Source organism: Pseudopodoces humilis, chromosome 16, assembly GCF_049639895.1.
Source record: "Pseudopodoces humilis isolate 2021_Gansu_Grassland_sample_001 chromosome 16, ASM4963989v1, whole genome shotgun sequence".
In the NCBI taxonomy this organism is placed as follows: Eukaryota; Metazoa; Chordata; class Aves; order Passeriformes; family Paridae; genus Pseudopodoces; species Pseudopodoces humilis.
This window is the reverse complement of record NC_142215.1, coordinates 16,703,806-16,718,070: the sequence shown is the minus strand read 5'-3', so window position 1 is coordinate 16,718,070 and position 14,265 is coordinate 16,703,806. Positions and strand designations below refer to the sequence as shown.

General features: G+C 39.7%; 1 protein-coding gene across 12 annotated transcripts in view; it reads left to right on the top strand.

Annotated features, from left to right (window-relative positions):
* Positions 1 to 12,460, top strand: part of HERC1 (HECT and RLD domain containing E3 ubiquitin protein ligase family member 1) — a 97,537-nt gene extending 85,077 nt beyond the window's left edge. For all 12 annotated transcript variants that reach the window (XM_014251108.2, XM_088063238.1, XM_088063236.1 and 9 more), the window contains exons 61-78: positions 45 to 338; positions 1,021 to 1,086; positions 1,208 to 1,333; positions 1,808 to 1,946; positions 2,411 to 2,592; positions 3,192 to 3,347; positions 3,858 to 3,980; positions 4,565 to 4,667; positions 5,321 to 5,490; positions 6,782 to 6,920; positions 7,212 to 7,381; positions 7,732 to 7,901; positions 8,075 to 8,240; positions 8,539 to 8,615; positions 9,018 to 9,270; positions 9,503 to 9,655; positions 10,621 to 10,926; positions 11,796 to 12,460. In XM_014251108.2, the coding sequence (XP_014106583.1) occupies positions 45 to 338; positions 1,021 to 1,086; positions 1,208 to 1,333; positions 1,808 to 1,946; positions 2,411 to 2,592; positions 3,192 to 3,347; positions 3,858 to 3,980; positions 4,565 to 4,667; positions 5,321 to 5,490; positions 6,782 to 6,920; positions 7,212 to 7,381; positions 7,732 to 7,901; positions 8,075 to 8,240; positions 8,539 to 8,615; positions 9,018 to 9,270; positions 9,503 to 9,655; positions 10,621 to 10,926; positions 11,796 to 11,981 (2,979 nt within the window). In that variant the 3' untranslated portion in view covers positions 11,982 to 12,460. The remainder of the gene's footprint in view (positions 1 to 44; positions 339 to 1,020; positions 1,087 to 1,207; positions 1,334 to 1,807; positions 1,947 to 2,410; positions 2,593 to 3,191; positions 3,348 to 3,857; positions 3,981 to 4,564; positions 4,668 to 5,320; positions 5,491 to 6,781; positions 6,921 to 7,211; positions 7,382 to 7,731; positions 7,902 to 8,074; positions 8,241 to 8,538; positions 8,616 to 9,017; positions 9,271 to 9,502; positions 9,656 to 10,620; positions 10,927 to 11,795) is intronic.
* Positions 12,461 to 14,265: the final 1,805 nt, after the last annotated feature.

Sequence of the window (14,265 nt, the reverse complement as noted above, 5' to 3'; positions counted from 1 at the left end):
TATTTCTAACTGGGTGTTCCCTTTCTCTCCCTGCTGCCCTGCAGCCCCATGTGGTGTGTGGGGACCAGCTGGTTCACAGCCCCTACATGCAGTGCTTGGCATCACTGGCCGTGGGGCTGCACCTGGACCAGCTGCTCTGCAGCCCCCCTGTGCCCCCTCACCACCAGAGCTGCCTCCCTGACCCCTCTGCCTGGAACCCCACGGAATGGGCCTGGCTCGAGTGCTTCTCCACTACCATAAAAGCTGCTGAAGCCCTGGCCAAGGGAGCTCAGTTCCCAGAGTCCTTCACCGTCCCAGACCTGGAGCCTGTTCCAGAGGATGAGCTCACTCTCCTGATGGTAAAAGTTGATTTATTGTCTCAACAGCTAAGTGTTCTGATACTGAGCACATGGTGTGATGCAGTGAACATCTCTGAACTGTAAACATTTATATTTAGTAATGTAAGCACCAGCAAGAAGTGTAAGTTTATTTTTTAATTAACTGGTTAGAATATACTGTTAAGATTGCTCTCTGTGTGTGCGTGTGTAATGAGTGCAAGTCAGTTGCATATTAAAATACAAACAACCCAAAACTATGACAGTAATTTTCATATGTGATAGGAAAAAATGTACAACTTTGTAGTACTATTTTAAGAGTAACATTTTTTCACATTCCGACACCAAATTATTTTCTTAGTGTCAATTTTCTTCATGACTTGTTATATAAACCAAAACAGAAATTTTTGAATAAGAATTTTTTATGAGCAAGCTTATTACATTTCAATCCAGTGTTTGCAATTGGAACTTCAAAAAGCCCTATGCATCAGTAAGTAGGAAAAGATAACTTCATAATGAATTTAGTTTTTCTTTCATTGATTTGGATTGCAAGTCGTGGGTAACAGTGTCATTGCTAGTCTGCACACATTTGCTCTTATTGCTGAATCGTTTAGAATAATTTAAACAGTGTTCTTAGGAAAATATGTATTGTATAACAGAAAAATAATGAGCATCTCTTGAGCTAAATGTGGTTTTTGCTGTGTAGGATAACAGTAAGTGGATCAATGGCATGGATGAACAGATCATGTCTTGGGCAACATCAAGGCCAGAGGTCAGTGAAATTGATGGTTCAGAGAGTTTGGGGTGTTTTGGAGGGGTTTTTATTCTTTTGAAATGTGGCAGGCTGTTGAAAGTGCTCTTGTTCTAAAGCCTCGTTTCATGCTCTTGCCTAGGATTGGCATTTGGGAGGCAAATGTGACGTGTACCTGTGGGGAGCAGGACGACATGGGCAGCTGGCAGAGGCTGGCAGAAATGTCATGATCCCAGTGGCAGCACCTTCATTCTCCCAAGCCCAGCAGGTGATTGCTTAGAACCAGTCATGATTTCTTCATTTGCCATCTATTGTTTGTACAGTTTGTCAAAATCCCTCTCTAAATGACTTTTCAACTTGCTGTTTGAATTAACTCTAAGTATCTCAAAACATGGGTTTCACTAGAAAGGAGATCTTAAATTATTTGCCAAAGTCAAACCCAGAAGCCACTGAAATCTGACAACACAGAATTATTTTATATGAGCATGATTTGAAAATACCTGCACAACTTTCACATAATACATGTGGCGGTTTTGCTTCCTGAAATAACACTGACTTGATAGACTATTGTCTTGATATAATTGCAAAGAAAGCAAATTAAAGGGAAATACTGTAATGCAAGTATTACAGTATTACAAGTATTGCTGCATTTAGCATATAATTTATATATGCTAAATAAATGCTATATAATTTATATAATTTATGTAATTTATTAACATTCCTTCATGTCTTTCTGGCCTAGGTGGTTTGTGGTCAGAATTGTACTTTTGTCATCCAAGCCAATGGCACAGTTTTGGCTTGTGGTGAAGGGAGCTATGGGCGACTGGGACAAGGAAATTCTGATGATCTTCATGTCTTAACTGTCATTTCAGCACTGCAAGGTAAAACTGTTGGGTTTAAGAGGAATCCAGTGATAGGAGCACAAATAAGCATTTTGGTAGTTAGTATAATTGTTTATGCTGATTCTTTTCTGCAGATTTACATATTAGAATATTGTAGTTTTTAATTAAAAAATGGAACAAATAAAGAAGATCTGCATATTTCCTTAAGATTTAAATAGCAGTATGTTAAAATTCCTTAATTTTAAGAAGGCTTCAGGGAAAACTGCCTACTCAAATTAGGAACATTTAATTTCAAAACTAATGGCAGGACAGATGTCCAAGTTCTGAATAAGAAAACAAAGGTTTTGTTCAAAATAAAAGTAAATTAATTGCTATAAAAAAAAGCCTGCAGTTTGTTCCTTTCCCCAGACCTAATTGGCTGCCACAAGGCACCCATGGATAAATGTATGTAAGAGTCTGTTATGAGCGATGCTAAGTTTTTTTTTCTCACTTGTCTTTGCCAGGCTTTGTTGTGACACAGCTGGTGACCTCCTGTGGGTCTGATGGACATTCCATGGCTTTAACAGAAAGCGGGGAAGTCTTCAGCTGGGGAGATGGGGACTATGGCAAGCTGGGCCACGGGAACAGCGACAGGCAGCGCAGGCCCAGGCAGATCGAGGCTCTACAGGGAGAAGAAGTTGTGCAGGTTTCAAAATATTTCTGTCTCCTTCTGGCTGCAGGCCTGGGGAAACCAGTGCTGTAGAGCTACGTGAAAACAGGCAACTTTTTACTTCTCTGGATTTTATGAACCAAGGTGGTCATTTCCAGTTAAAGGATGTCAATACCACAGAGATATTAATTGACAGTTGGAGAGGACTTAAAATAGAAAGCATGGAAGAAAGGGGTGGTTTAAAGATGATCAAAATGCTGACATGATTTATAACTTTCCCTTTGTCCTTGTCAGGTGACTTTCACCTACAAAACTGGTCACCAAGACCCCCTCCTAAGTACTAAGAATGCACAAAACCATATTTGCTTTTGACTGCAGGTTTTTTAATAAAAAAATTAGATAATCACACAGCAAATTCTTCATGCAAATATCCTCTAGTCCCCTTCCATAACATTGCTATTGGAAAGAGTTAAGAGGTGAGTTACTGGAGAAATTGTTAATACTAAAATGTCTGTATTTTAGCTCTTTATAAAGGAATATAGTTTAGGGACAAGAAAGGTATTGCATATGTACATGTAATAAGCTTCCACCCAGATCTAAAATGGGTGTAAAAATAATGCTTATTTTACTTCCAGATGTCATGTGGCTTCAAACACTCAGCTGTGGTGACAGCAGATGGCAAACTTTTTACATTTGGAAATGGTGATTATGGTCGACTGGGGCTTGGAAATACTTCCAATAAGAAACTTCCAGAAAGAGTGACGGCGCTGGAAGGTTACCAGATTGGCCAGGCATGGTTTATCTAAAATTAGCAATGTATCTTAGTTTAAAGCTTATGTTTTTAACATATTTATGTGTTCATTTGTGGTTTTTAACCTTGGCTTTTATTTTGATTTTGATGGCAGAATTTGACTATGCATGAGTTTTTAATTAATTACTTTCCTGACTCTTTTGGTCCTCTTTGTGCAAAACTGTCCATGTTTTTAACATTTTAACATTTCAAGATTTGGGCATTTTTAAGCATGCGTTCCTGAGATTTTCTGGATTTTTAAGCAGGGAACATGTGTGCTGTAATACTATCCTTTGGTTCTATGAGCTGAGAGAAAGCAAGTGTTGAAAAAATACTGCTGTATTTTTTCAGTCTCAAGTGTCTTTAAGACACTAATAAGCAATGGAAGTTCTAGTGGTTTTACAGGGGTAGTTAATTTTTAAAACACAATTTTTCTTCTTAGAGGTAGTTGGTATGTTTAAGTTAATAAGTCAGCAAAAGAAGTGGTAATAACATAATTTCTCTCACTCAGGTGGCCTGTGGCCTCAATCACACCGTGGCTGTGTCAACAGATGGCTCAATGGTTTGGGCTTTTGGAGATGGAGATTATGGTAAACTTGGTTTGGGAAATTCCACTGCAAAGTCCTCACCACAGGTTAGGATGTTGAAATGATTCTTTGTATAAACTTTCAGTGCTGTTAAAGGTGTTGCACAGTGTTGAGAGTGTGATTTCCAGATGTTATTAATGTTATTAATTCCATGCTGTTGTTACACAATCTGGCACAAATAATTCTGATGACACATTATGCTGAGCCTGCTACTCTCAAGAATTTTGTGTGCGTCATAGTGGCTGTGTCCCAATAGCAGTACAAATAGTGAAAATCTGAGGCTTATCTTAGAGAAAAGAGATTTCTTCTTTTGGAAACTGGGGAGAAGGTTGTTTACCCACCCATCTACTTCTTCCCATGCCACTCCCCCTCACTCCCAGAAAAAAAGGTATTTTGAATCCTCCTAATAGAATAAGGTGTTCATTCCATTGAAAAAAAAAAAAAAGTGTTTCTGTTTCCTGTATTAATTTCCAAGTGTTAATTAAAATAATTGCACAATGTGTGTGCTGCTCAGTGGGAATAAAAAAAAAAATATTTTTTGGAAGCAGGAGTTACCGATTAAATTTGTGTTTGCTTTCTGTTTATATCCTTGTAATACTATAGCTGGTTTTTCTTTCACTTTACCCAACAGAAAGTGGATATTCTTTGTGGAATTGGAATAAAAAAAGTTGCCTGTGGAACTCAGTTCTCTGTTGCACTGACAAAAGATGGTCACGTGTACACTTTCGGCCAAGGTAAGACAAACTGCTCTTTGGACATTTCCATGTTTAGGCTTGTATATTGCAGGTGAAAAGGAAGACTGTTAAGATATACTTCTAAGACTGCCTAATGCTAATTTTTAGAAACATGCTGCCCTAATCTAAATTTTGAAATTTGAACAATGCAATTTTAACATACACCTGAAATCCAGATTTGTAGATCTAGTTTAATCTCAGCAAAGGCTTTAATTTTACTAATATGCTTTCTGAAAAGGATTTTCCTAAAACTTCACTGAATTTTATACACCTAAAAACGTTAGGTTGCTTCAGTGTTTACATTGTCCAGTTAAGTGCACATGCTTACATACATTTAACAGTCTGGGCAGGAGGATTTCCATGTGCACTGAATGAAACGTGCAGAAAGTTCTGAAGTCAGTTAACTCATGTTTGTTATAAACCCATGCATTTAGATCTAGAGGCCTTGGTTTAGCAGAATTTGGTCTTGTTTCAGACTGACCATGGCCACAGAACAGCTTTAGCAGTGTAAATGAGCACTGGAGGCAGTTTGCAGGGAATTCCTACACCTTTTGTACCTAAAGGGTTCCCCTTGTGTCCCAGCCCCAGGACTGTACAGAACAGCTGTAATAAACCCCCTGTAATAAACCCCTGAGTGCTGCTTGCCCTTGCAGATCGCCTGATCGGGCTGCCCGAGGGCCGTGCCCGCAACCACAACCGCCCGCAGCAGGTGCCGCTGCTGGCCGGGGTCTTCATCGAGGACATCGCGGTGGGTGCCGAGCACACGCTGGCCCTGTCCTCCACCGGGGATGTCTACGCCTGGGGCAGCAACTCCGAAGGCCAGGTATGCCCTGTTCTCTGCTCCTGACCTCTGGGAGCCTCTCCCTGCCCTTCACAGCTCTGCTGGCCGTGGCTTCCCTTGGGTGGAAAAGAAAGCTTTGATTTTCCTTCCCTCCTTCACCCCTCAGCATCATCATGTTTTAGGTGATTCACATTATTTTCTTGTTTACTCTCTGCGCTCTTCCGTGGTATCAGTTTGGGAAAGTACTCAAAAGATCCAACCCAAAGTACTCTAATCCATGCTTTTTTAAAAAATTGCAGATTTTCTCCTAATTCTTAAGCTGTCATCAGTCTTCTTAACATAATAAAATTTATGTTTGGTGTCAATTTTTGATTTTTGAGCTCTTTAGATGCTTTTTATAATGAATATATAAATGAACCTTTTTAAAGGAGTGATTTTTTTTGAAGTCAGAAAAAAATCTAGTAAATGAGAAATTCTCCTCCTTCACCACATAGATAACTCAAATTTTTCAACTGCAGGTTACAAATTCAAGGAAGAGTCTCTTGATGTATTAGCTACTGGTGTTTCAGGAAGTTTGGGCAAACTTCATCCTGTGGTGTTCTAGGATTGAGTTTTTGAGAAGGCTGGTTGAGCAAAGTTTTTGGACTAATTTTTGAGGAACTTCTTTGAGGTGGTTTTTAAAAATTATTTTTATTTGGTTTTTTTTAATATGGTACTTTGTATTTTTGGAAGAGAAAAAGTAGTGTGAAAATGTAGAGAAATTAATAATGAAAGCTGTTTATATTATTTTCCTTGTGGTTCAAAATACTGGTTTGATATGAAGAGGGGAAAAAAATACACTTTTGTGATATGAAACTTTTAACTCACGGAATATGAAATTAGGATATGATCTGAAACTCAGTGAAAAGTAACAACAGCTTCAGTAAATGTTCTCTTTACACAAACTTGTAAACTGTTGTTGTACACTGTTGTCGTAAACCAGGATTTACATTGTAGAACAAAAATGCTGTTTAAATAGCACAGAGGAGAGATGTAGGAGCTTTGTTGTCTATGTATGAGACTGCAATACAGGACTTAGCAGCATGGATCAGATCCTCAGTCCGGGAAAGATTTTTCAAGAGGTCTCCAGCTGTTTTCAGGTCTCTTTGACACCTGGGTCTGTTACACTCGTTGGGTGAAGGTGCGGTATTTTGTCAAAAACAGAAAGTAAAAATATATATATAAAATACATATATGGCAGATTTTTTTTATCACAATTTTTACCATCTCCTCTAAATTCTTCCTTGGAGAGTTGTTGAAATGTCATGAGTTGTTGATTGTTGCCTTTTGGCAGCTGGGGCTGGGCCACACCAACCACGTGAGGGAGCCCACACTGGTGACGGTGCTGCAGGGGAAGAACGTGCGGCAGATCTCGGCTGGCCGCTGCCACAGCGCAGCCTGGACAGCTCCGCCCGTCCCCCCTCGAGCTCCAGGTAAGCAACTGAGCTTTTGTCTGCTCTTTTCTTTAGTCCTGATATTTCCTGGGGTGCGAGTGCGACAAGAGTTTCTAAATATTCAGGACAAAATTGGTTTTGTTTTATATCCATACCCTTCTTTGTTCTATGTCCAGATTATCTTACTGTCAGTTTGGCTTCTGTTGTGGCTTAACCCCAGTAGGCAGCTGAGCACTGTGGAAGCTACTGCGAGGAAAATCAGCTTCATCCCAGCCAAAGCAATAGAGCTCCCCTTCCTCAAACAGTGCTTGGTTTCTCTTTCTGTGGCAGGTGTTTCGGTGCCTTTGCAGCTTGGTTTACCTGATGCCATTCCACCTCAGTATGGGGCACTGAAAGAAGTGAGCATTCATACAGTGAGAGCCAGGCTGAGACTGCTGTACCATTTTTCTGACCTCATGTACTCTTCATGGCGATTACTTAACCTCAGCCCCAATAACCAGGTAAAATTCCATTTGAAAAAACCTGCTTGGCTGTGTTGTTCTGGTAGAGAGTTTCTGACCAGATCTAGATGGACCTTAGTAATAACCTCTAATTTTTTGGTAAAAAAAATAAAAATAAATAATTCTGGAATAAAGTGAACTTTATGAAGGTATTGCTTTACATTTTCACTTATGCTAGCACAGACAAAAGTCAATGTTCTGGTTTCCAAAAGCTTACTAGCTCAAAACTAAGACCAGAAAGTGCTGACCTGTTTTCTGAAACACTGAAGTGCCAGTCAGGGTTTTATTCTGTAAAGAATGGAATCATGTCCTTTATTGATACATTTATTCTCATTCTTGCTTTATTGCAGAACAGTACATCTCATTACAATGCTGGCACGTGGGGGATAGTGCAGGGACAGCTGAGGCCCTTGCTGGCACCGCGGGTGTACACCCTGCCCATGGTGCGCTCCATAGGCAAAACCATGGTGCAGGGCAAGAACTACGGGCCCCAGATCACTGTGAAAAGGATCTCCACCAGGTCAGTGCTGCTCTCACAGGCCTTGGGCTACACCTCGTGTGCATACTGAGATTCATACATTGCCTTCTGTTTTGGCATTCTGAGCTCTCTCTGGACAGCTTTGTTGATCAAACGACTCAGAGCCTTTACGTGATTGTGAGTTATATTTGTGGCTGTGTCTCTTTCCCCCAAAGGGGTCGGAAGTGCAAGCCCATTTTTGTCCAGATAGCAAGGCAAGTGGTAAAGCTGAATGCATCAGACCTTCGCCTACCCTCCCGTGCCTGGAAAGTGAAACTGGTTGGAGAAGGAGCTGATGATGCAGGTGGAGTGTTTGATGACACCATTACAGAAATGTGTCAGGTACATCTGTGAATATTTTGGAAACATGTAACAGGAATGTATCAAAGTGCAGTGGCTGGAAAAATAACCCTGTAGCCTGACATAAAGACAGGTCTTGAAATAAACATGTCTTTACTAGTTAAAATCATCCTGCCATGTTTACTTTCTCTCAGTGTTTCATATTAATTTGTAAGGAGTAATCATCACTCTATTGAAATTTTCTGTCTTGTAATGCTATAATGTCTTAATAGTTCTGTCATAGGTTTGCTTTCTGTCTTTCTAAGAAGGCTTTTTTGTTGTTTTGTTTTTGATTTTTAAGGAACTGGAAACTGGAATAGTAGACCTGGTTATTCCTTCCCCAAATGCTACAGCTGAAGTAGGCTACAATAGGGATAGGTAAGTTGTCCAGTTCTTTCTTTTATTGCATATGGTAGTGGGTGAAAATCCTGATCTTCTGTTGACTGTGTTGTACCAAATGATGAGGCTTCCATGATTGTCTCTAGTATATTTTTTCCTTCAGGGTGTGTTGCCACTTCTTTGTGGAGCCAGGGCATGGCTTTAACATGGGCTTGCTGGATTGCTGAATTCAGAGTAACATCAAGATGCCAGGCTTTGTGCTCAGGAGTTCTGCCTCCCTCAGCCTCCAATGTTTTAACAGCTAAAGATAACAATAATCTTATTTGGGCAGCCCTTGCTTCTAAATGTTCTGGCAGTTACTGTGCTGTGAAGTATTTTCCCTTTTACTTCTAATGAAGTAGCACAGAAATAATACTCTTCACTGCTTCTTTGTCCTTTCAGGTTTCTCTTTAACCCTTCAGCATGTTTAGATGAACATCTGATGCAGTTTAAGTTCTTGGGCATTCTCATGGGTGTAGCTATTCGTACAAAAAAGCCATTAGATCTTCATTTGGCTCCAATGGTCTGGAAGCAACTTTGTTGTATCCCACTCATCTTGGAGGATTTGGAGGAGGTAGATCTGCTCTATGTGCAGACCCTCAACAGCATTCTTCACATTGAAGACAGTGGGATTACCGAAGAAAATTTCCATGAGGTAAGATAAGAAAGTCAGCACTTTCAGATTTATTCTGAAAGCAGTTACTTTATTAGATTGACATTCACATTAGTATTTCTATAATTTCAATCTCCATTCTTGGGATAACAAGCACTTTGTGTGCATTTAGAATAGTTTTTGATCTTACTATATGTAGTTCTAGGTAACTTGTAGTAAAATGCTATACTTGGATCACTGGAGTGACTTACGCTTCTCCTGTTTTGCATAACAGATGATTCCTTTAGATTCTTTTGTTGGCCAAAGTGCTGATGGTAAAATGGTTCCCATAATCCCTGGAGGGAACAGTATCCCACTTACCTTTTCAAACAGGAAAGAGTATGTGGAGAGGGCAATTGAGTACAGACTCCATGAAATGGACCGGCAGGTAAGAACCATTATGAACAGTTGTGTTATTTTCTCTCACGTGTCTGTTGTATGACCAGTTGTTGTGACAGGGGGTGATTAGTGCCTATTCCCATTACAGTTTATTCAGTGGTAAGAAAAGCTTGGCTTTCTGCATCTTTCTGGGTCTGTGTGTTTTTTCTTCCTCACAAACTGTTTTGGACCTTTTTTAAAATGTAGTCTTGTTTTTTCTCAGTAATTGCTCAGTTGGCAAAAGCACATTAGAAATCAGAGCTAGTCTTCCATTTGAGCAGCCCCACTTGGGAAAAAACCTGCCCATGTGAACGACACAGAGATTGACTAAAGTAAATATTATTGACAAACATTTGTTTAGCTTGAAACTGTTTCTCTTTTATTATAACACAAATCCTGCAAATATTTCACAGTATGTTTTGGGGAGTTTTCATTACCTATTTGCATAGTTCTGTATATTTTATCATTTGTATAAGGGACCTTCGTGGAAGCAGTATTCTAATTATAAGTTAAAGATGCCTGTGTGATATTACCTGCATTAGAAAGCAGGTACCAAAGAGAGGTACCATTAGAAAAAGGTACCAAATCCCAAGTCTTGCAGAACAAGTACAGCATTCTCACCATACATCTGACTGGAACAATGTCTTCTTTGTATTAACACAGTTGCTTGATTTAGATGTCATTATTTGTGCTGCCAACTTGTAATTTTTTTAAATAGTTCGGTTTTGGATCAGAACATGTTCTTTAATGCACAATTAAAATTTAAAATATCTGCAATATTCTCCAGGATTTTGAGAAACAATACAGCCCCTGCAGGGGCTGCATGTGTGGGAGGCTGTATTTGGCAGACATTGTTAATTCTGTCTCTTGATGCCATTTCTCAGCTGAGAAGTTACTTTTGTGTTTGGATGGTCCAGGAAGGGGCAGAGATCGGACAGTTGCACTTCAAAAGTCTCTCCTTTTTTTGGCCAATAGGTGGCTGCTGTCAGGGAAGGAATGTCTTGGATTGTTCCCGTTCCTTTGCTGTCCCTTCTGACTGCCAAGCAGTTGGAGCAGATGGTCTGTGGAATGCCAGAAATATCAGTTGAGGTTCTGAAGAAGGTTGTGCGATACAGAGAAGTTGATGAGCAGCATCAGCTGGTGCAGTGGTTCTGGCACACCCTGGAAGAATTTTCAAATGAGGAGAGAGTCCTTTTCATGAGATTTGTGTCAGGAAGATCTCGATTGCCAGCCAACACAGCCGATATCTCTCAGCGATTCCAAATAATGAAGGTTGATAGGGTAAGACAATGGTATTATTATTATTGTTGTTATTATTTCCTTTCTAGTATAGTCTGTACTTTGGCACTAGGAGACAATTTCCATAATGGTAAATTTACAGAAAAAGTATGGGTTGGTATATGCTCTGAGTTAATAAACTCAGATATTTTAATTCTGTAGGACAGGGGCTGCATGAATTTCATCTTAATTTAAGTGTACAGTTAATTTAAGTGTACCTTAATTTAAGGTACAGTTGGTGATTGGAGATCAAGACAAGAAAGAAACCTTTGTCTACTGTACCTGTTCCTGTCTCCTTATATTTAGCAATTTTCTTTCTAAGTTCTAATTTTGTGTGTCAGCATATGACCACTAGTGAACTCTTAATGTTTTAAAACCACTGCAATGAGTTTACAGTGTATTGGTTTATTAGCAGGGTGCATTCATTTGGAATTACTTTGGGGTTTTGTGCATTGAAAGCACATTCTCTGTGAACAACACAAACCAAAAACTTGACAAAATCTCAGCTAACATGTTTCTTTTGTTATCTTTGGTTAAGTGTCTCTCAGATTCCCTCATGCTAAGGCACACTGTGGTATGTAATTTGAACGTTGTTTGGTATCTAAACAGCAGTGTGATCAACTTTCAAAAGGCTGAATTCAGCAGTGGGTTGAGTTACTTGCAGAGTAGGTGCAAATAGGTGCTACAGTGGTTTTGGACATACTTAAGGATGGAGCAAATGCTGTGAACAAGGGAGGTCAGACTGCTTCTTAAAAGGAATTTGAGATAGAATGTGAAAACAATAGAGGCAAGGAGCAATGAAATGTGGTTATTTTGCATTTTAAACTTCATTCACAACTTACCAGTGTCCAACCTTTTGTCCATTTCCACAGCCTTACGACAGCTTGCCTACCTCACAGACTTGTTTCTTTCAACTGAGGCTCCCACCTTACTCCAGTCAACTAATCATGGCAGAGCGTTTGCGCTATGCAATCAATAATTGCAGGTCTATAGACATGGACAATTACATGCTCTCCCGGAATGTGGACAATGCAGAGGGCTCAGACACAGATTATTAACATTCTGTGAACAAAATCATCTTCCTTTTACTACATATAGTGCCCTAAGTCCAATTCATCGTTGACATAATTTTACAGTAACCATAGATGTTTTAGGAGCATAAAACCAGATCTTAATAGATGGTGGCCACATTTTAGTTACTCTAAATGTAACAAAAAATTAGATGTTTTTATTTTTTGTGATTGTAAAAAAGAAAAAAGGAAAAACAAAACAAAAAAATATGATCGGTAAGTTTTTTCTCCTTTTTTGGTCACTTTGATAAGTTTGCATGGAGACATTTTGGTGCATTTTTGTTGGGAATAGTAATTTGTAAGCCCTCCCAGTGAACATGAAGAGTTGTACATTGTGTATAATTGTTCATTAGCCAGGACAGTTTTACATGAATATTCACATATTTATTTTGTTTTAATTTGAATTGCCTGTGCAGGGTTCCTTCTGCAGAGAAAAATAAAGCAAATTCAAGACTCCGTTGCTTGTACGCATTTGTGAACTGTGGTTGGTTTACTCAGGTTTCATACTTCTATATTTTGTCTCAGGAAATGATAGTCTTACGGTGTTGAGACAGGGTGTGACATTTGAAGCATCTTAAAATGTTTACTCTGCCAGACTGTGCTGTGTAGCCCTGTGCTCTGCCTTCTCCTGGCCTGAGGTCCTGGCTGCTCAGGTGTTCTGCTATTCATTCCTCAGTGTCCGTGCTGCAGTACAAGTTCATGCTGTGCTTGGTTCCTTCTTGCTTTTTGTTTGAACATTTTGCTCCTCCAGAGTAGTTGTTGACAGTAACAGCATGCTGCCACCTTGATTCAGAAAACTTTAAATATTTTGAGCAAAATATAATATTATTTTTTAAAGGACACACTGATGTAGTTGATTCCTGCTCAGAGTACACAAAAATTAAAATGGAAAGGACAGCGTAGTAGTTGAGGCTGTGGATTTTATTCACATTTTTAGTTCTGCCTTTGGTCTCAATTTTGTTGCAGCTATAACTGTGATCAGCATGGTTTGGCTTACATGGTGGTTGATGTTCCTGTTTGATTAGGACATCAGTACGCTGCACAAGGAGATCTCTGCTCTGTGCCTTAGGAAGGTGGTGGGCAGTAGATAATGGCCCATTGTCTCTATGAATGACATCACTGATGTCAAGCTACAAATGCTGCTTGGTGTTCAGAGCAGGATGTACCTGGGGGAGGAAAAGGGGAGAGGCTGTCCCCAGATGGAGTCAGAGCTGCTCTGCTCCCATTTCCCCCAGCCTCTTCCTCCATCAGCTCCTTGGGAAGATCCTGTGGTGACTGAGGGCTGGTGGAAATGTTTATTAGTGTAACCTCACCGGGTGCAAGACTGGTCCATCTGAGTCTGGAGTATAGGGTAGAAATTCCTGTTGTTTTTTCTGATGTGTCTGTTGTACATTAGCAAGGACTGGTTGGGAAATTCCCTGGTTGTCCAAGACTGTGCTGCTGCATTGCTGCCAGTGCTCAGAGCGGGGGCTTGGTAAGCTGTAAAAACTTGTAAATCTGGGTTTTACCTGGTGGAGTTCTGTCATTTAGGACTCTTTGCTGGCTATGAAAAAAGGCAAAAGCCTAGCAATGATCAAAGACCACACTGCAGGGAAACGTTTGAGGGGGATCAGGAGTTGGGGGAAGGAGGGTCTCGGGGCTCTGAAATAGTGTAGACTTGGTTTCCTGCTTCATTGTGCATTAGGTTTCAAATTGGATTGAGATGCTGGTGTCCCATCACTGTGTTGTGAGGATGTTTAGTCACATCTTGACCTAAATATGTAGGTTTAATAGGCAAAAAATAAAGTATTTAAATGAATGGGGAAACTGCTGTATTAAGTCCTGTATTATTGCCTTCTACACCTCATAGATGTGTCTTAGTAGCACTGATTTGTCAGCCTGTTCAATCAGCACAGAAAGTAACAGAACTGTGCCTAAAAATGGCAGTTTTATGTGGACAGTGCAGTTGGCTTTCTGGAAAATGAAGATTTTTTTGGAGGCAGTTTTCAGTAAAATCAGAGGGGATGTTGATTAAAGGTTTGTGCTTGATGGAACTTTAATGGCTTGGAACTAAAGAAACCTGTAGACATATTTCCATCCTTCCATAATACCCTAAGTAAAATGTCTATCATTTTCTATACTCAATTTCCAAATTGGATTGTGAAGTAAGAAAATTCATTATTGATGCTGAAAAAACATGTCAATAAAATTGTGTTCATATTTTACCATGTCATGAACAAATATCCCCATTCAAGGAGGGGAAGAACAAAGTAATAAGTTAGAGCATTGTTAT